The sequence below is a fragment of the Symphalangus syndactylus genome, chromosome 4 (assembly GCF_028878055.3).
Source record: "Symphalangus syndactylus isolate Jambi chromosome 4, NHGRI_mSymSyn1-v2.1_pri, whole genome shotgun sequence".
In the NCBI taxonomy this organism is placed as follows: domain Eukaryota; kingdom Metazoa; phylum Chordata; class Mammalia; order Primates; family Hylobatidae; genus Symphalangus; species Symphalangus syndactylus.
Genome location: NC_072426.2, coordinates 29,465,569 through 29,489,071, shown reverse-complemented (window position 1 = coordinate 29,489,071; position 23,503 = coordinate 29,465,569). Strand labels below are relative to the sequence as shown.

General features: G+C 34.6%; 1 protein-coding gene across 9 annotated transcripts in view; it reads left to right on the top strand.

Moving 5' to 3' along the window:
* The window catches only part of PCDH15 (protocadherin related 15), a 1,819,045-nt gene that overhangs the window by 1,455,485 nt on the left and 340,057 nt on the right, over nucleotides 1-23,503 (top strand). For all 9 annotated transcript variants that reach the window (XM_055274344.2, XM_055274341.2, XM_055274340.2 and 6 more), the window contains one exon: nucleotides 19,258-19,390. In XM_055274344.2, the coding sequence (XP_055130319.1) occupies nucleotides 19,258-19,390 (133 nt within the window). The remainder of the gene's footprint in view (nucleotides 1-19,257; nucleotides 19,391-23,503) is intronic.

Sequence of the window (23,503 nt, the reverse complement as noted above, 5' to 3'; positions counted from 1 at the left end):
TTCTCATTTACATTTTTAACTAGATTTCCTCCTCCTTAATAGTTTGTTTTCCTTTGAATCTCATGTCAAAAAATAATTATAATGCCCATTACCCCTCCTTGCTGTCATTGACAGATGATAGGTCTCTTTCCAATAAATTTTCTTCTTTCTAACCTCATATCCTGTTGTCATCTACATACTGGAAAGTCACACCTGGAAGAGTTTATTTCCTACCTGCCTGACATTCACTTCAACAGTACTCCTGTCAAACTTATTGGTGACTTTATATCCAATAAGAGGTTTAAGGCATCTCCCATCTTGCAGTCACTCTGACCAAACACCCTTAGAGTCATCCTCAATGCCCCTCTTTCTCCCCGACTCCACACATAACCTGGAGCAACTCCTCTGTGTTCTACTCTAAAAATGTATTCAGAAAGCAACTACTGCTGCCACTTTGGTTATTAGCATTCCAGTCCAAGCCACTGCAATCTCTAGTCTAGAGTGTTGAAAACTTCTTCCAATTACAAGTCTTCCTGTGTTCCCTTCAATCTCTTCTCAACACAATAGCCTGGGTGATCCTGGTAACATGGAAAACAACTCAATCCATTACTCAAGCTCTCCAGTGCTTTCACACCTCACTCTGAGTAAAAGGCAAATCATTAAAATAAATTCAAAAGGGCCCAGTGAAATTTGTCAGCTGTCACTACAAGTAGGACACTCCCTCATGTCAACAGTTTATACATTTCATCTCCTACTCAATTCTGCTTTTCTTAGTCCATTCCAGTTGTTGCACCAGTCTCCTCTCTATCTTTTAGGATCATAGCTACCTATATGCTTTTGAACATGATTTTCATCTCCTCTCAGCCTGGATGGCTCTTTTCTCAGATTTCTCAATGGCCTCATTTCCTTCAGGTGTCTGTGATAAGAAAATTTCCTTTCAGCCCAACAAACCATTTATTACATATTACCATTTACTACATTCTGGAAAACAAAGATAACTACAGTACCATCATTTGAAAGCCCCCAAAACACAGTAAAGTATATAAAGAATATAAATTAAATTTAGTTTAGCATAGCAATTTTGAAATTAAGGTAAATTCTGGGCTTTCTGGGGGTATTGATGGGGGACTATGATAATGAAGGAGTACCGAGAAGTCATCCCAGAATAAGAGGATGAGGTTGACTAAATGAAAAAAAGTATGTGACCCTATTTGCACAGCCTCAAAGGTCTGAAATAGCTTCTTGTTTATAGATAATTATTAGTCAGTGTTACTGGGGCATAAACTGATTCAAAGTGGGGATGGAAAATTAAAAGGCCATGCCATAGAACATTTAATTTTCTTTTATAAGAAACTTAGACTTATCTAGTTAATAGGAGGAATTCTTGGAAAGACTTTTAAATTAGAAAGTCAAGTGAGAAAACTTCATGTTTTTGTAAAATCCATCTGATTGTCTCTGTGGGAGGCAGATTTTAGGGGAGCAGAGGTACAAGAGCCTACAGGAAATATTGCTGATATTTTGAACTGGGTATGTTAGGAAGAATAGAGAGATAGATTTGTCAAAAATAAGATAAAATATTTCCCAGGGTTTTGGAAATATTTTTAAGGTTTTTAAATATTGTAAGGTGATGTCGTGTTGATGATGTCAATGGGGTGCACATGGCTTGGGTGAGGACATCAATTTAATTTTGGACACATTTAGTTGGATGTGGCCAAAGTTAATATATCCAAAAAGCAAACATGCACTTGGCCCTCCATATCCACAGCTTCCACATCAGTAGATTCAACTAACTGCAACAATTGAAAATATTTGGGGAAAACATTACATCTGTACTGAACATGTGCAGACATTTTTGGCATTCTTCTCTAAACAATACAGTATAACAACTATTAGCATTAACATTTTATATGTATTACAAGTAATCTCGAGATGATTTAAAGTGTATGAGAGAATATGCATAGATTATATGCAAATACTGTCTCATTTTCTATCAGGGCCTTGATTATCTGCAGATTTTAGTATCCTTATGGGCTCTGGAACCAATCCCACATGGATGCTGAGGGAGGACTGTGTATGCCTGAACCTGATAAACAGCTAAGGGTTCCTTCTTAGAAGAAATATATAGAATACTTTTATAGATTGAGTAGTTACAGAATCTACAATAAGAGCCAAGTAAGGTTTGAGTACATTTTAAATAATAGCTTCATCTGTGCTAGGTTATTCTGAATAGGAATTAAAGATGATTGATAATACTTATTGAGCATACACTAGGACCAGATACCTTGCTAGCTCCTTTATATATATAATTTCTAATATTAACAATAGCATCGTGACTTTTGCATAATTTAGTTTTGCACACCAGAAATCTGAGGCTGAAATAGGGTAATTGACTTGGCTAAGCAGTCCCCTTTCCCACTTCCACTCCCCTAGTAAACAAGTAGTAGGACCATAACTTGAACTCAAGAGTTGTTAGATTTAAAGCTTTTTCCTCCACTGTTTCATATCTATAATCTTTGTAGTTACTGTTCTGGAGGAAAACTATAATTGTTTAATAGCAATGATAATAATGCTATTTATAAGAACAAAGTCACCTTTTGTTTTTTTATTTTGATTTTATTAAAGTCTTTTAATATTCATCAACTTGTGGTATTATATATACATATTTTTCATTGAAGATTGTGTTGTGCTAAATAAATCTGGTCTGATCTGTATGTGGCCAATATATTATATTACATTTGAAGTGTTTTAAATCACTTTATTGATTATTTAATGAATGGGATCTTATACTCCTCTTTTTGCTCAGTTTCTGTTTGTAAGACATATCATTGATTTTCCTGGACAATATATTGTCTATAATTATCAGTACAATAAATGTTTTTTACTTAAGTAAAATTGTATTCCATGCCAAAAAACAAAGTGCCATCTTCAGATTCTGGGTATACACGTCTTTTCTGTGACATCAGAAATTTAGTTGACCTAGCTTCACATTTATTTTCATTAGATAATGTCTTGGATACTAAAAACTCACCTTAGAATGTTTGGTGAAGTATCAAATGGGACCTGCAGAGAATAAAATCCATATACTTCCATTCTACCTGCTGGGATAATGTCATGTTCACTGTAGGATAATCATATTTGCTATTTTCTGCAGAGAAATTAATCCTTCAAATTGAATTGATGAATGAACTGAAATGTTACGAGGCTTTGATTTCAGATTTATTTTATAAGGAAGATTATATTTAAAGATTATGAACAAATATATATATACACATTATATATACATTATATATATAAATTATATATATATACACTATATATATATATATGTATACACATACTATATATATAGTGATTTTTTTTTACAGATGGACCCAGCCAGCAACCATGGCATGTAAACTAACTAAATAATAACATCAAAAAATGACAGCAGCCTTCAGAATTTAGACATTTTCTATATTATTATTTTAAAATTGACAGCTTTCATTCATAAATGTAGTAATATTGACTCAAAATAAGTCCAATATGAATGAAATATGTATGTTTGTGTTATTCTAAGTTAGTAAACCAGCTAAAGATTCAGATAGTGAGAGAAGGAATAGTACATAGTTTAGTGTTTTGTTTTACTTTTTTCTGAGACTTTGATAAGCATACAGAAGAAATAAAAACCAAAAGATTTTTAAAAACACAAGTTATTTTGGGATATTCTTTAGTCATGTATATTGGTTAACTTATACTTAAGTTATCCAATTAAATTAAGCAAATATTTACTTCATCCTAACATGAATAAAGCACTACTGTTTGATAATTAGATAATAAGAGACAATCTCTCTCCCCAAATAGCTTCTAATAAAATTATGATAAAAATGATTGATGCATGGGCTAACAAACGTTTTAAATTCCCATTCTTTTCATAAAATGCAAGGCTATGTTTAATTAATATGAAATAATTTACTTTGAAATAAAATTATGTTCCCATTGTGATTATACATTCTTTTTAAAATACAATTTTCTCTTTAAAACATCATTTTACTAGTGACAAATGTATATGCTAAGTTTATCATTAGTAAAAAATGATAAGGCTATTTATTTGTTCATTTATTTTTATAAAAATTTACTAAGTTCCCACAAATAGTAGTCTCTTGGGGAGGTACTGGAAATATAAAACAAGTAAAATGAGATCTCTGCCCACATGGGATTCAGATGAAGGCATAGGTAAATCTAGACAGGTAGCAGTAGATAAATACAAGTGCAGTTTTACCTGGGCAAGAATGGTAATGGAATATCCCAGCAGAGGAAACAAGAAGATCAAAAGAAACAAAACAAAGTAGTGTGTTAAAAAACTGTGAATGACTTGGCACTTTTGGTTATAATCACTAATCTGCTTAAACTTTACCAACTGAGCCTCATTGTCAAGATGAAGTTTATATCAACAGATATAGTCCATGAATCCCACCTCTGTACCTTAACTCCTACTACTGCTTCACTTACACCCTTCTCTTTAGTTCCACAAAACATACATTTCTTTTCTTCGATCCTCTGTAAATTGACACGTGAGTCCTCTGTCTGTTAATGTTCTGTAGTATTTATATATAAATACTACTACTGCTTCACTTACACCCTTCTCTTTAGTTCCACAAAACACACATTTCTTTTCTTCAATCCTCTGTAAATTGACATGTGAGTTTTCCTTTGTCTGTTAATGTTCTGTGATATTTATATATAAATACATCTTGTATCTTAAAACTCTGCCCTGTAACTTCTCCTGAAAAGTTTTCTCTATCCTCCTATGTTGGTTTTCAATTTGAAGTTTTTGCTCCTGTAGATTTCTATATGTATTTCAAAAATAATAGAATAGAATCTGTGAACATTGAACTGTAAATATAGCTTTTCTATCACAATATTGGCAGAAGACAAAGGAAAACAAAAACAGTAATTACTCTATCTGAAATCTACCAGAAAAAGAAATATAAATATCTGTAAGCTTCATCTTAGAAATAAGCTAGAAATGCAGAATTACAAATAGACTCCTTGTAGCACATATTGACATATATAAAAGAAAATAATAATAAGATAATACAATCCTCTATAAGCCAGCAACATTATCTCATTACTAATTACTATTGTCATATGAAAAAGTTGTCTTTTTATAATTATATCATTCCCAAACTTAAAGTATCTTAAGTCTATTTTCCAACCCTCTTCTTTATTCATACTTCATGTTATTCTTACAATAAGTGTTACAGATGAAGTTTGATTCATGGTATTAATAATTTAAAATTGTGATTTCATAGTCTGAACCCCAGACTTGAAATAATTTATGTCTTCCTGTAAGGTAACATCCTTTATTACAAACCAAAAATGTTTTATATTCACACATAGGTAAGTAAAAATTCTCCAGTTTATTTTACATATTTGTTCTTGTAGGATGTAGGGAGAAATGGAAAGCAGATTTTGAATTCAGAAGCCTTGTATTTTAGCCTATCTGCTGTTGCTAATTAATGTTATAATCTTGGTTTAGTCAGCAAATCTTTTCCATTTTTAAATCCTCTTTTGTGAAATGAGAATTAAATTAGATCGTTTTCAGGATCTTTTTCAATTATAAGTTTATTATGAAAACACCAAGGTTTCGGTCTAGGTCCTGCTGCTAACCACACAGAAAGCCAGTCACTGACACAGCAATTATTGCCAAGGAAGAAGGCTTTAATTGGGTGCCGCAGCTGAGGTGATGGGAGATAAGTCTCAAGTCCATCCTCCCGACCAACTAAAATTATGGGTATCTATAGCAGGGAAAAAAATGTAACAATGTGTAAAAAAATAAGAACTAGGGAGGGGACAAGAAAGCAATCATGATGAATGAGAGGGTCTAGCATGTCATTATCTGAATATGGTGATCTGATGTGTTTAATTTCTTTAATACTTTTTTGAGAGGCTGCAAGTGGTTTCCTGAGGAAGGAACTCACATAAAACAAAAAACAACTCACAAAAAAAAAGCTTTAAGACCAGAAGGGTCAATTTCTAAGTTTATCAAAAAAAGCGATCTATGGGACGATTTGGTCGGTTTCAGTCCCCCCTTTCTATTTATCAATTTCTCAATCATGGGGAATCTGGTTGTTAATCTTTCTGGCTGCTTAATGCTGAGGAGGGGCATTGTGGGCAGCGTCATACTATAGGTGATTTCATGGCCACCCAGAAATCAAAGGCTAATCTAATAATATCATTTTCTTCTGAAACACAGTATTTCTCTCTTCAGCCCCCAACTTCCAACAAAGGCAAGTCATAGCAGGACAAATCTACTTGCAAAATAAGCTTAAGGCCCATATACTTAGCCTGATTAACCACTCAAAGTGCAACAAGGATTATTGTTTATACAGGTCCTAAATTGGCTTTTCTGGAACCTTTCCCAAGGCCATTTCAGTTCAAAGCCCTAAGAAAATAACCACTTCCTCCAATTGTGTCCCGTTATACAAGAAAACAAGTTGTCATTAAATGTATGTAAACAAACACACATGAATTATGAATATAATTCTGGAGAAAATAGGCAGAGAAAAAATATGCCTCAAGTTCTGTTTACAAAAGTATACTTAATATACTTAAAGCATAACTTAAAGCTTATAAATAGATCTAAAAAATTATCTAGACTCTGAAAAACAAAACAAAAAAATCAGCAATATTCCAAAGATGGAACCACAAAAATTATTTCAGTCCTTCACTAGTTTAGCCCATGCAATCAATTATTGCTCTGCTTCATGTTGGATTAACAATCTTTATGAATGCATCAGCTTTTCAATTAGTGCCCTGGAATTTTCCTCTCTAACCTAATGGCACAATCTCCAAAGTTATCAGTAACCTGCATCCAAAAGTTCTTTTCACGAACTCCACCAAAGAAGCAATCCCTGGACTGTAGCTGATTATAAGTCACTTTTTGAGAAGGATCAAAGCAAAACAATAACTGTAGATGACAAAAGTCTTAAGACAGCCATAGTTAAAGACACAGTAAACAATGTAACATAATAATCATAATTATTACTGACAACTTATATTAAGACATATCAGAATTACAGGAATCTCATATAATCCTCAAACATATTTTAACAACCCATCCATATAAATATTACCCAAAGGAAACTTACCACCACTTCAGATTTGACAATGTCTCCTGCATAATTCTAACATAACAACTAAGCCTAATAAGCCTTACATGTCTCTCTTGAACTTCAGGGAAACTAATATCCAAAAAGGTTGGTTTGAGGTCAAAAAGACTGAATTTAGAACTTGAAATTTTGCTGTTGGAAATTCTGTCAAATATCAAAGGTTTAAGACACTTGATATCACAAAATAGGATCACAGGTCACTATAAAATATTCATTTATTTAGCCAAAATAATAAAACAAAAACATTTACCTTTTGATAGAGAGAAGACTCTGTTTCTTAAGCAATAAGACCTAATACTTAAGATAGCATGAGGCCAACTTATTCTCTCTCCCCTCTCCTTTTTTTCCCTGCAGTTTCCTCTTACATGAAATTGTTGTTCAAAAGAGAAAACAAAATTTTATCCTTGTATGGTATATTATTGATGTTAAATCTAATTTGAATAAAATCTTCTAAACAAATCATCTAATTTTAATCAGTTTCACTATAAGATTTTCACAAAGTTCTTACAGCCTTTTATGATTATCTATTAAAGAGCAGATCAATGCACCAAGAAAACCCTGTTATTCTGACACATAGGCCCAGACACTGACCTTGCATCATTGTGCTTTTGATATTAACGTTTAATTTACAGAAACTCTGAACTGAGTTTATCCCTCAAAATTGTCCCTCACCATCTCACACACCTACAGTTTCCACAATAGTTCCTGGGTCTAGAGGGATTGAATAGTTTTAATTTCTGGCCCTGTGTCTCATGAAGCAGTTCATTTTGATTGTCACCTTCTCCTGTGTCTGAAGATGAGGCTTTGACTGGTATCAATGCTCAAAATTTAACAGAAGTCAGTGCTTTCTTCAGACTGAGGATTGAAAGACCTGTAACTTAACAGCACAAGGATTAGTTAATAGGATATTTATACTACAGAAAGCCTATTATTCTAATATGTCACAAATTAAAACACAGTGGCTTGGAGCTTAGCAGATACTACTTACAGCACTTCTGACCACTGTGTTAAAGTAGTTAGGTTACTCATTCCATATGTCTAATTGCTAGCATTTTAGTGAGAGAATTGTGACCAAAAGCATCAACGTTTTCATAGGTCCTTTGCCAAACTTTTCAAAGCAAGACAACTAATGTTTTTTGTTTTTTTTTCCATTATTGAAAAATCGCAAATGCAAATATCTGGAAATTCAGAATAAGGATAAGCAATCTCATTTCACTTAAATACTATACAACAAGGCAAGGACAAAGTGAAAACCACATAATAATTTCTCTTCAGCTATTTAAAAGAGCATCATCACACATTTCTAAGATTTACTTCTAGATATAGTACTTACAACTGATTAAGTAACTTTCACCACCAAAGGCTTCAAAAACCAGTGCAACACTTGTGCATATTTTGTTTTCAAGTACCGCATGAATGCCCATCAGAGATAAATGGATTTGGATCAAAAATTACAACAAAGTATCACAATTTTTAAAGCAATTACTACTTAATTCAGTTGAGTGTCACTTAATGTTAATAATGGTAAACACAATGAAAGTAGTTTCAGAGAAACCCCAATCAATAAAATTTTTCTTAAAAAAAAAGCCCAGTCTTTCCTGAACTTTAAAACTTTTAACCCATATCACAGTTTTTCTTCACTAAAGGAAAGGATCTGAACCAACTCAAATTATTGATTGAATTGAATTACATTGGAAATAAACATCATTTAAACATTTCTATTCTCATCTACTTTTCCAAATGACAAAATATATAATGTACTATTTCTGTTTAGAACTTATAAAAATAAGTCTTTTATATGATTTTTGCCAAGAACCTTAAAATTATCATAGCTATCAATATACTCAGAGGTAAGAAAAACCAATCAAATTTAAATGGCTGCTATCCTTCATCAATGTTTTGAAGCTTGACAAAGGTAGTTTAGGAACTTTCAGTAAACACAGCAAATGGTGAATTGTTGGAAATACATAGAAAACAAAATGACTATTCATGGAACCAAATAAAAGCTTTCCATTAGAAACTAAAAACCATCAGTAGTTTTATATATATATATATATGTATGCAAATATATATACATATATGTATACATATAAATATGTGTATATGTGTATATATTTGTATATATAAGTAGAACAAATAGCAAATAGATGAAAATTAGAAGCAAAAATAGGTCAGATGTGGTGACTCATGCCTGTAATCCCAACACTTGGGGAGGCAGAGGAGAGGGGATCATGAGGTCAGGAGATTGAGACTATCATGGCCAACATGGTGAAACCCCATCTCTACTAAAATACAAAAAATTAGCCAGGTGTGGTGGCACGTGCCTGTAGTCCCAGCTGAGGACTGAGGCTGAGGTAGGGGAATTGCTTGAACCTGGGAGGTGGAGGTTGCAGTGAGCCCAGATCATGCCACTGTACTCCAGCTTGGTGACAACGGAGAGTGGATCACGAGGTCAGGAGATCGAGACCATCATGGCCAACATGGTGAAACCCCATCTCTACTAAAATACAAAAAATTAGCCAGGTGTGGTGGCAGCACCTGTAGTCCCAGCTGAGGACTGAGACTGAGGAAGGGGAATCATTCAAACCCGGGAGGCAGGGGTTGCAGTGAGCTGAGATCACTCCACGGCACTCCATCCTGGCAACAGAGCAAGACCTTGTCTCAAGAAAAAAAAAAAAAGCAAAAGTAAACAAACAGTAGTCCAACCCTCAATTTTTCTTCTACTCAACTTACCTTGGCTTTACAGTGTTACCCAGAGCCAAAAAAAATTCACCTGATGGATATTTCATTCCTGATTCAGTTTTTTTGATATTTACTGTCTTTAAGTCCAGCAGTACCACTATACATTTTCTGTAATTAAGAAATTCACTTTAGGTATGTGATGCAGAATAGCAAATATACTATGAAATTTGGCTCCATGTTACATCCAGCTTTGGGTTTAACTATATTTAAAATTTGCCAAACTGCTAATGTATTTCTTTACAATAATTTCTATTTTACCTTCATTAAGATATGAGCTTTAACTATGAACAATGCTAATTAGCCAAAGCATTCCTATTTTTATCAAGTTTTAAAGGATATTTTATTATCTAAGTTTTTTCAACTTTGTATTTTCTTTGTATGGGCATGAAGATAGACACACAGAGAAACAGGAAAAACGGCATATGACTTACACAGACTATCCATGACATGCTTGGACTTTTGTTTTGTCTTAGATTTTCTTTCTGTTCTTTTTTTAATAACCAGTTATTTTAATTTAGGACAAACATTCACCATACAAAACATTTTCTTATAAAAATTGTTATTTTTTCATTATCACCTTCCTAAAATATATTTTCATATCTATAACTTTTTTTACATCTCTTTTTCTTCTACTAACTGTTTTTCTTCTACCTTGTTTCATAACTAACCATTTCAAGCCCATAATTTTAATTAGCCTTTAGATAACTTCTGAAATAGATGAACAGATTAGTTTTCTCAATAAAAACATATCTTCTTTAGAATTCTTATCCTTAGTAGCCTTAAATTTTAGTGAACAAAATTTTAGTGAATATCTGAGAAGCAAGAAATTCTGAGCTGACTATCAGATATTAGCATTTTACAGATAAGAACCATTCCACAATTTTTAGAAATATGTTTCCCCATAACTTTTTCTTAATTGGAAATGACCCAGACACCCAATGAGCATCAAAAACAATTTAAAAATTTTATATTACACAAAAAGTGTACCTACAACATTTATTCAATTTACAAGTACTTGATTATTTCATTTTAATAGTTTATCTAGATTTCTTCTGAAAACTGAAATATTAGACACCATCATTTAAAGTTAGCTTTTTCCTTGTTCATTACTCTTTTTTTTTAATAGCTGGTGAGTGTCAGGTCCTCAACTAAATCTTAAAATTAAATATATAGGTATTTTTGCCAATAACTCACAAGAATCAGCTAACAACATTAAATTAGTCTCATTTGTCAAAGAAGGTACACAAACCAAGATCATTTTATTTTAGCTGGGTTTATAATTTTATAACCTTCTATGCCAAACCATGACACCTCAATCATATCTAGCTGAGCCATATATAAAACCCAGAAAAAAATGTATGCTGACAATTCTAAAGACATTTCTATTTTTATTTAATCAAAAATGTTAAAGCCACCTTGCTTATTGTGGTTGACTTAAGTCATTTGAACTTGAAAAATACTTTGGGCTTACTTATTTTATGTGTACTCTTTTATTTATAAACCAATTTGGTAGACAAAAAAAACCATAATACCTGAACATACATAAACACATTAAGACGCATATAAACACACATAAAGATCAAATCTATTTTACCTCAAAACTCTAGCCATGATATAGCAATAGAAACTCACTGGTTTACATAGCCACACTTTCTTGACCTCAGTAGGTAATCCAATGAAGGCTGTGAATCAAAATTTTGGGTAGAATAGTTTTCATGGCAGTTTGCTTTTTAAAGGCTAAACCTCCCCAGACTCCAAAGAACACTGGAACCAAACAGCATCACAAGAGAGCATCACATACTGACCAGGCCTGACCATGGTTAGAGCAGTAGCACAAAAGTCTGGATACATGGAACTCTGTCATGCTTTCCCATTCAATAGCAAACTCCAGATTCCAAAGAATATTGGAGCCAAACAGTGTTTCAGAAAATACTAGCTTACTGAATTCTACTTTGCTATGACTATATCAAACACACACAATCGCCAACACAATCCTACAGCTGAAACAATAAACAAGCCCTAAGGGCATCCAAACTGAAACAGTTGGGGTGCTTCTTCTTTCTACTGGTTGTGTTTGACCAACCTACAAAGAAAAATTCCTTAGGAATTTCTCAAATTGAGAGGAGCCAATCCCACTGTCTAGTCCCACAAAAGATACACACTTGCTCACAAACACACACACACACACACTCCCCACAATTAGAAACAAGCCCCCAAGAGTGTTCATACTGAAACCCCCAAAAAGTGTCCATACTAACACAGGGTGCTTCCCGCTTTCAGTCATTTGGGCTTGTTCAACCTACAAATAAAAATTTCTTTAAAAAATTCTCAAACTGAGAGAAGGTGATCATGCTGTCCAGGCCCACAAAGAACCTGACACTCACCTATCCGGATGCAGATGTCAAATTTCAAATGCTGATCTGACTAGACAATCAGGAATGTAGTTGGGGGTAGCTGCTGTGGGGCCAGAAAAAAACCGAGCACTTCCAGTGAAAATTGGGTGAGCAACTGCTTAGGAGGCCTTCTGAGACTCTTGGCTCAAGGCAGCCAAGACACAAGCAATGTGTTCTTGGTCAGGTAATGAAAATCTGTCACAGGAACACCAGGGGTTCAGTTTAGATTCTGTTGCTGGTCATACAAAAAGCCAATCACTGAACAACAATTGTCAAAGAAGAAGATTTTAATCTCGTGTTGCAGCTAAGGAAATTTGTGACAATCTCAAATCCAACTCACTGACTGACTACAATTAGTGTTTACATAGCAGGGGAGAAATGTAACAATATGTAAGAAAACAGGAACTAGGGAGGGGCTAGGAAGCAATCATAATGAATGACAAGTCTGGCATCTCATTGGATATGGTGATCTGGTGAGTTTCAGTTCTTTGATACCTTTTTTGGGAGGCCTGAAGGTTGTTTCCTGAGGAAGGAGCTCAGATAAAACAAATGTTAAGTTTCAAGCTTTAAGACCAGAAGGGTCAATTTCTATGCTTATACAAAAAAAAAAATATATATATATATATATATATATATATTTATATTTATATTTATGGAACTATTGGGTAGGTTTCAAGAATATACAAGAAATATATTACCTCTTTTGTGCTACTTTGACCTTTATTACCAGGTGAAATATAATAAAGCTTTATGATGTTCAGTTTTAGAAATGTAGATTTATCTACATCATACTGGCTATATTACAAAAATAAAATTTTTCTTATATAGATGCTCAGTTTTATGCATTTAGCTATAAAATATGAATACAAAATGCTTGCATAAAGTGTTATTTATATAGTGACTGCCCTATTTTATTAAGTGCTTAAATGATGCTGTTGAATTACTACTATTTATTATAGCACAAATACTATTATTTTATTGTTAATACTATGGGTATTTAATTTTAGGAATGCTAACTCTGACACTGTGCTGACATCAGGGATATAAAGGAGACAGCATTTTAAAAGGCAATAACCCTCAAGAAGCCTGGTGGTTATTTAAACACACTGTAGGGACATGCCAGGATGTTGAAGATGAAAAATGCAAGACCTTGAAATATGATCTCCTCCAAATAACTAACATTCAAGACCAAGGTTGGGGGGGGGACACAATTAGCAATTCTAGCTTTTGAATTATTATGGAAAGGAACAGAGGAAGCAAAGGAGTAAGGACGGATCAAGGAGACTGTCATGTTGGGCTAAAATTTGTCTCTGTGTTTTGTCTGAGACTAGAGTCCTCTTTGTTTCAGCATTTTAAAGTTTTCGACTCTGTGGCAAGTATCCAAGTGCCTCATACGAGTTTAAGGTCCTTATTGTAGCATTGTCACACTTTAACCCTCTAAAATGGGAAGATAATTAAAGGGAAAGGAATAAAGAAATATAAAAAGTATAGTAAGTGTAGTTTAACTATACTTTCACAAGCTTTAAGACACTGATATCCTTGTAAAACCTTTATAAAGTATTCTTGACCAGTAAACTGAAGATCTAAAGAATATCAGAAGCAGAAAGGGCCTAGCTTTTGAAAGAAAGCTTCGAATCTACAGTACAGACGTGTTCCAGGTCAAAAAAAAAAAAAAAAAAAAGTTAAACAGTGAGGAAGTCTCTTGGATCCAGGGTTATTGAAGATGTTCAGTGACTGTAGAATTTTTCTCCTGAGGTAATTAAAAAAAACAGGTGAGTCTACATATTGTACTTTTCATGAGATTCTGAAGCAGTGATCTTCAAATTCTAGTTTCTATAAGTAGAACTTTGGAAATTTGTCAAAATTGTAGATTCTTGTATCCTACCCTAAAGATTATGATCCAACAAGCTCAAATTCTAACACCAACATACCCCATGCTGGGGAGGGGTGAAGGTGTATCATGCCTTTGTAGGAATTTAGCCAAGTGAAAGGATTCAATTAAAATATCTACAGCATTATAAAGGATGTAGCTAAGGAAAATGCAAGATTGTTTACAGTATTCATAAATTGGAATAAGAAAACTTAAGCCTTATTTTGAGTAATTTATTAATAATAAATTATAAAAGTATGTTTCATATATATGTATACACGTACTTACATATACAAATATATAAACTTATTTAATCTTTATGCTGACCTTAGATGTTATTATTGTTCCCACTTATTATGTGGAAATAATGAAGCTGAAAGAAGTAATTCGCTCTAGATCACTGAGGGCAGCGTCAAAATTCTAACTCAGGAATATCTGGTTACAAATTCTGTGTTCAACATCACTCACCTACTGTTATTACCAATAATGTTGTAGGACTTGTTATGCATAGAGAATGTGCTATCAGAGAAAAGAAAGAGATTCATAAAATGTTTTAAAAACTTGATCAACAACAGACACTAAAAGAAATCAAGATCTTCAAGGGTAATATCAGGAAAGAAGTTTTACTTCCTGGGGCTGCTTCTGGGGTCAGATCACCACCTGGAAGGATGTTAGGTCTACCTCAAAATGACAATTCCTTTGTTCTCACAACACGGAAATGGGAATCTTTGCAGTATACAATACATTTTGTAACTTCCCATCATTTCATGTTCACATTAATAATTATAAGTATATAAGCAACATTTCATCATCAGTTTGAACCCATTTAAGAAATATAATCTGATTAATTTTATTGGCAAATTTTGATACTAAATAGATAAAGTCAGAGGCAGAAATGAATACAGGTATTTTAACTAATTACTTAAGTTTAAAATATTTTAATTTAAAGTGAGATTACTTTAGAACAATATGATAAATGTAAGCATGAAATTTTTTTTTTTTTTGAGACAGAGTCTCGCCCTGTCGCCCAGGCTGGAGTGCAATGGCATGATCTTGGGTCACTACAACCTCCGTCTCCCGGGTTCAAGCAATTCTCCCTCCTGCCTCAGACTCCTGAGTAGCTGGGATTACAAGCCACCATGCCTGGCTAATTTTTGTGTTTTTTAGTTGAGATGGGTTTCACCATGTTGGTCATTCTGGTCTTGAATTCCTGACCTTGTGATCGCCCGCCTTGGCCTCCCAAAGTGCTGAGATTACAGGCGTGAGCCACCGCGCCCGACCATGAAATTTTTAAAAGTCACTGTAGCTTTTATGCTTACGATTCTATTGGTATCTATCTACTGATGATATGCTCAGAAACAACTTGAATTTAGGTATATTATAAAGTGACAAGTTATAAAACGAAATTTTAGTGCCCATGATCGGAATTTTTTTTTTCTTTTTTTGAGACAGAGTCTTGCTCTGTTGCCCAGGCTGGAGTGCAGTGGTGCGATCTCGGCTCACTGCAAGCTCCACCTCCCAGGTTCATGCCATTCTCCTGCCTCAGCCTCCCAAATAGCTGGGACCACAGGCGCCCGCAACCGCGCCCGGTTAATTTTTTGTATTTTTAGTAGAGACGGGCTTTCACCGTGTTAGCCAGGATGGTCTCGATCTCCCAACGTCGTGATCCGCCCGCCTCGGCCTCCCAAAGTGCTGGGATTACAGATGTGAGCCACTGTGCCTGGCCTGAATTTCTTTCAAAAGGTTTTGAAAAGTAGAATGTTTTAGTTAATAAACTCAGACAAATATTTTTGGTGATCATGTCTTTTAACTGAAGCATCTTATAAAGAGTTTGGGACTGCTTTAAGAAGATTCTAGGCCAGGCGTGGTGCTCACGCCTGTTATCCCAGCACTTTGGGAGGCTGAGGCGGGTGGATCACCTGAGGTCAGGAGTTCGAGACCAGCCTGGCCAACATGGCAAAACCCCATCTCTACTGAAAATACAAAAATTAGCCAGATATGATGATACAGGCCTGTAATCCCAGCTACTTGGGAGGCTGAGGCAGGAGAATCACTTGAACCTGGGAGGTGGGGGTTGCAATGAGCAAAGATCATGCCACTGCACTCCAGCCTGGGCTGGAGAGCGACTCTCCGTCTCAAATAAATAAATAAATAAATAAATAAATAAATAAATATTCTCATCCCCAGACAGAAATTATAACAAATGTTTTGAACTAAATCATGACTTTGTTAAATTCAAAGCATACATCTTAGGCAGTGGTGGTATGTTTGTACAAAATGTTATATGTATGTGTGTGTGTATGTGTGTGTATATATATGTGTGTGTATGTATGTATACATATATATGTTTTTTCATGATAGAGGGCTAACCTTATACATTTTCAGATTTCATTGATATATTTCAGCTAATGTTTCCACCTTACAAACCTTGACTAACATGCTTCTACAGTTTTTGTTTTATAAAAAAAATTCAAAGTTCAGAGATATCAAAAAAGTTGACTATGTCAATGCTAATTTTTTTTTCCTTGTAATGATAAGGTATCTTGTACTTCAAGAAAAGCTCCTGTCAATATAAAGGCTTTATTAAATCTAATTCCTAGCTTATCATATATTGCTTTTTAGAGAAGATTTTAAAACATATTTAGTTTTGTTTGCAACTGTTTTACATAGGATTCCTTATGATCCTGACTCCCGACATACTTACATTAAGCCATTGATGTCAGCAACAGAATGGATAAAACACAGCCCATAATTTTTTTTTTTTTTATTATACTTTAGGGTTTTAGGGTACATGTGCACAATGTGCAGGTTTGTTACATATGTATCCATGTGCCATGTTGATTTCCTGCACCCATTAACTCGTCATTTAGCATTAGGTGTATCTCCCCCTCCCCCCACCCCACAACAGTCCCCGGAGTGTGATGTTCCCCTTCCTGTGTCCATGAGTTCTCATTGTTCAATTCCCACCTATGAGTGAGAACATGCGGTGTTTGGTTTTTTGTCCTTGCGATAATTTACTGAGAATGATGTTTTCCAGCTTCATCCATGTCCCTACAAAGGACACGAACTCATCATTTTTTATGGCTGCATAGTATTCCATGGTGTATATGTGCCACATTTTCTTAATCCAGTCTATCGTTGTTGGACATTTGGGTTGGTTCCAACTCTTTGCTATTGTGAATAGTGCCGCAATAAACATACGTGTGCATGTGTCTTTATAGCAGCCCTGTTTGCAGATGACATGATTGTATATCTACAAAACCCCATTGTCTCAGCCCAAAATCTCCTTAAGCTGATTAGCAACTTCAGCAAAGTCTCAGGATACAAAATTAGTGTACAAAAATCACAAGCATTCTTGTACACCAATAACAGACAAACAGAGAGCCAAATCATGGGTGAACTCCCATTCACAATTGCTTCAAAGAGAATAAAATACCTAGGAATCCAACTTACAAGGGATGTGAAGGACCTCTTCAAGGAGAATTACAAACCACTGCTCAATGAAATAAAAGAGGATACAAACAAATGGAAGAACATTCCATGCTCATGGGTTGGAAGAATCAATATCGTGAAAATGGCCATACTGCCCAAGGTAATTTATAGATTCAATGCCATCCCCATCAAGCTACCAATGACTTTCTTCACAGAATTGGAAAAAACTACTTAGTTCATATGGAACCAAAAAAGAGCCCGCATCGCCAAGTCAATCCTAAGCCAAAAGAACAAAGCTGGAGGCATCGCGCTACCTGACTTTAAACTATACTACAAGGCTACAGTAACCAAAACAGCATGGTACTGGTACCACAACAGAGACATAGATCAATGGAACAGAACAGAGCCCTCAGAAATGATGCCACATAGCTACAACTATCTGATCTTTGACAAACCTGACAAAAACAAGAAATGGGGAAAGGATTCCCTATTTAATAAATGGTGCTGGGAAAACTGGCTAGCCGTATGTAGAAAGCTGCAACTGGATCCCTTCCTTACACCTTATACAAAAATTAATTCAAGATGGATTAAAGACTTATATGTTAGACCTAAAACCATTAAAATCCTACAAGAAAACCTAGGCAATACCATTCAGCACATAGGCGTGGGCAAGGACTTCATGTCTAAAACACCAAAAGCAATGGCAACAAAAGCCAAAATCGACAAATGAGATCTCATTAAACTAAAGAGCTTCTGCACAGCAAAAGAAACTATCATCAGAGTGAACAGGCAACCTACAGAATGGGAGAAAATTTTGGCAACCTACTCATCTGACAAAGGGCTAATATCCAGAATCTACAATGAACTCAAACAAATTTACAAGAAAAAAACAAACAACCCCATCAAAAAGTGGGCAGAGGATATGAACAGACACTTCTCAAAAGAAGACATTTATGCAGCCAAAAAACACATGAAGAAATGCTCCTCATCACTGGCCATCAGAGAAATGCAAATCAAAACCACAGTGAGATACCATCTCACACCAGTTAGAATGGCCATCATTAAAAAATCAGGAAACAACAGGTGCTGGAGAGGATGTGGAGAAATAGGAACACTTTTACACTGTTGGTGGGACTGTAAACTAGTTCAACCATTGTGGAAGTCAGTGTGGCGATTCCTCAGGGATCTCGAACTAGAAATACCATTTGATCCAGCCATCCCATTACTGGGTATATACCCAAAGGACTATAAATCATAATTTGTTTTGTGTGTGATTTTAATCAATACTCCCTCTGCTGATTTAAGAGGAAAAAAGCTCCAAGGACAGCTCTTATTACCAGATGTTTATAGGATGATTTTCTATTAGAGAAGCATTAAAAACAAAGTCAGAAGTCAAGGCAAGTTAATTTATTAGCTTTATTTGTATAACTATTCCATTTTAATTCACACTATTAATCTAAGTAGGAAAAACAGATACTGGAGGCAATTACTTTTCTTTTACTAAGATAATTTCATAAAACCATTATACTTTGGTGGTAGTTTTTTCTATCCTTTCATTTTGATTGTATTATTTTTCATAAAATTTGGAAATCTTTTATCCTGTAAACCCAACAACTGAATAAACAATGCAGTCTAACATTAAATGTGATGCAGATTCGTAACCATCTTGTTTTCCTCTCTTTCTCTGCAGGCACTCCATCTGCACTGTGTACATTGAAGTGCTTCCACCAAATAATCAAAGCCCTCCTCGCTTCCCACAGCTGATGTATAGCCTTGAAATTAGTGAAGCCATGAGGGTTGGTGCTGTTTTATTAAATCTACAGGTATGTTCCTTGGGGTGTGTGTATGTGTGTGTGTGTGTATTTGTGTGTAAATTCTAAAGTGACAAGCTTGGCATTTAATGAGTTTATATTTGTGTATGGAGGGAAAAACCTCACATGCTTGCCTCCACTCTAGTGAATGAAAATTCCATCTGGAAAGGAAAGCAAGGGTAATGTGGATGGAGGGTTTCCACAGCTAATCTATTCTATTGATCGCCACAGTTGAAGAACTAACGTTTGGCTGGCAGGGATTAGCTGCAATCATTACAGGAGAAAATGAAGGGATTGGAAACACGTACTTGAATATTTTATACTTTGGATCCAAAGAGTCTGCAGCTGACTATTATTTTCTGTCTTGTATGCCTTTTCCCCAGCTGGATTTATTTTTGCTGCAGTCTTGTGTAGGGGAATTAACTTTGTACTCAAAGGCTGATGGTAGGCATTCTAATTCTTAGTCAAACCGCACTTCATTTTATGGCCATAGGCAAATCTTGTAATTGCTGTGTTTTATATTCATTTACAAGAAGGGGGTAGTTTTAGCTGATATTTTTATTTGTAGCTGGAGATTCATGAGCATATGTGTTACTTGCAAGATGATAGCTTGGTGTTCACTGTTAATGTATTTCTGACCGAAGTATCTTTGGCCAGGAAAAGCTCTATCTTTGACTGAATATGCAGCTTCAAGTTGGGCTAAATCTGGTGTTGATATATTTTCACTTTGCTATGCCAATCATAAGAATCATAAGATGACGTACTACTTTCTATATGAATGTTCAGAGAACAGAGTTTATCTTCTGGTGTTATGTGGGAATTGCAGAAGTTGCTGATATGAGAATTCATGGAGCTGGCCTTTAAGCCTAGGGGAGATTTTAATGTGACTGACCCAGGAAAATCCCAGCATCAATCTTTACCATCAACTGATGTGACATAAGGCACAGCTACATCTTGCTTAAATCCCATTCGATTTAAGCACTTAAATCCGGATGATATAAAAGTGAAGATTTGATAGAATGTTTGTATTGAAAATGATGCAAAAATAACAAAACACATCAATCTTATTTTCGAGATGTGGAAAGCTAACCCCATAGAAAGTAACTGATGCTTAAAATCAGTTGATTGAGTTTTCATCACTTCTAAAACAGGGCTATTTCTGTTATATCCTACTGATTACTGATAGCTACTGAAATTTTCTTGGCATTACCAAGTACAACTTTGTGTCTCTACTCTAATATTTATTCTGTTGCTCTTCTCCAGGTACTTAGAAACAGTTTGTTTAATTGATCATTTAATATTGAAACAAAATTATATGAAGGTAGAGATATTAGTAATATGGAAATTTGGAGGATTTTCGTGAAATAATTAAAAGAAAGGGAATAAAACCTACAGTCTCTTTAGGAGGAAAAAAAAGTCAAAGTATTGTAGTGATAAAGAATAGAAAAAATATTAAGACATGTTCATTTAATGGAATAATAAGATCTTTGTCTTTACATTCATGGGAATTCATTTATTGAAGCAAGAAAAAAAGAGAAAGAAAAGGCAAACAAAATAAATTTTACATGTGTAAGATTCAGGTCAAGAAATTATACATTTTTATATTTAAATATTTCTCAAGTATGTGCCTTTATGTAATTTAACTTTCTATGAAGTAAGACATAATTTTACCTGTAAAGTGGCTCAGGTTTCATTTTAATAAAATCCAGGAAGATCTAGGAAACATATTATAGTTCAATAATTCTACCTGTGAGTTAAAGATGAAAAGAAGTTGGCCTTTTTCATATTTCAAATTTCTCTGGCACAAAGTCTGAAAAAATACTTGAAATGACATTTCTATTCACCCTTTGTGCTTCTGGTAGAAGGAAAAGAAAGGATGCCAACTGTAGTGGCAGTCTCTATTAGAAAGAACAAGGGTGATACCATGAAGTTACTTTTCATAGGCCACTAACCACCCACTTTTGTTCATGATCAACTGAGACTACATTTAAACTAGTGACCTAAAAGTTGAAAAGCTTCCATCAAATTACTCTTCAAAAGTCTTCTAATAAGAAGATGCATTGGAGGTACCCTGGCTGCCTCCATCCTCATCCTTTTCACACTCTAGGCACTACCTACTGCTGACTCACTGCTCAATTTGGAAGACAGAATTTGTGGGGAAATACAGTTTTGAAGATAGCAGCAAATTGGCTTCAAACTCATCTGTTTTGATGGAGATCAAAGTCTTTTCTTTTCAGACAACAATTCTTGTTTCCCCCCCTGCCACTTCCCCTTTTGAGAATGGGCCTTTTATGGTATCTAAAAGTTGTTTGAGAAGCAGTGATTTTCCTCAGTGCATGAATGCTGTTTTGCCTGACAGCTGTATTGATGGCGTTCACTTGAGGAAAATAGGGCTCTGCTTTCTCAAAACTGTTATGCTAATAAGGGTTAGTTATAGGTAGATTTTTTTCCTCCAGCGTTCTCACCGGCCAGTGAAACTTGTCAGAGTCAAATGCTGGAGCCAGACCACGCCGAAATCATGAGAGCCAGTCATGTGCATCTCTTCCTGACTCTGTGTGCAGTTATGTCATGTTACCAGCTAAACATTGCTATGGTGGGCATACTTATGCCACAGAAATCATCAAATACAAAAAATCAGTGCCTTTCACTTCAAAGTTTTTTTATTAAGCATTCATCAGCACACCACCCAATATAGAGCTAATTTCCTTGAGTATTTACATCAACAGAGTATGTTCACTCAAACAGCTTCCTCCCTCTTTGTCTCTCTGAATTTTTTATCTATTTTTATCATACTAAAGATGAGGCAAGGGTACTAAATAAAACTGTTTTATACTCAAATATTCAAGTATTTCTCTTCTTCACAAAAGCGTGGTTTCCTTCCAAATTACCCTTTCATGTAACTCACATTCCATTTGGCCCACCCCACCACCATTTGCATATTTCTCCTTTTTTAAACACAAAATTTCCATGTATCATCTCTGCCGTCTCATCCCATAAAATAGTAACACAGTTGACCCTTGAACAACCCAAGTTTGAAATGCACAGATCCACTTATATGCAGAGTTTTTGAGAGATATAATATAAATCCTGCCTATTTGGAGAGCCAACCTTTTGTATACAAAGGGTTCCATAAGACCCACTGTGGGACTTCAGTACGTGTGGATTTTTTATATACTCAGAAGTCCTGGAACCAGTCCCCTGTTTACTGCCAGGGAGCTGTAATTAACACTTAGTGTGGCACTTAATATGGGGTCAGGCACTGCTTACTTACTTTAAATTCTTTACTTATGGTATCATTAAGGATAGTTAGCTCATATTATGGACACATACACAAACTCAAAATCTAAGTGATTTAAAACAAATAATATCTATTTCTTACTCACACTGTATGCCCACCATGGATCATCTCCAGCTCTGCTTTTCATCGTTTCTACTTCCCTTCAGAACAGTGGAGCAGCTTCTATCTAGGGAAATGTTTTTCTAACAACAAACAAAAGTATAAATTTAAAAAACGAGTTAGTTCAATAGAGTTTGATAAATCAGTGTTCAACAGGTTATCTTAATTCAAATTATTACTTGTTTTCACCATAATATGTATTGATTGTTTATTTGAGTTTATTTCTAATTTTTTACTTACAAACCAAGACATGTTACTGAACGTCAGCTGCGTTAACTTTCTTTTAAGAGGCTATATTTCTTTGACATATGTATATGCATCATTTCACTTGGTCATTAACCTGAACCTAACAAACAGGTCGATCTTATTATCATTATTATCTGGAAAATGAAAAGAATGAGACTCAGAAACGGAAAGGTTTATGAGCCACATTAGTTTTTCTCCCTTTGATTAATGAATCAGTGCTCTATCCACTACATCACATTCTTGTAGATTAGGCTGTAGAGAACTATTATATTTTATTTTACCTGTTTTGGGAAAGGATGGGAATGTTTTGTATTACATTAGTTCTGTATTTTCCAAGTTTAATTTTGTGATGTTGTATTGGGGTAAATGTACTAATGTTTAAAAATATATACAATTTATTTTAAGGCTCTTATGAAGAAACACTTTAGAGAAATATGAACTGACTATTTTCCTCACTTGGAGATTATAGAATAGAATACAGA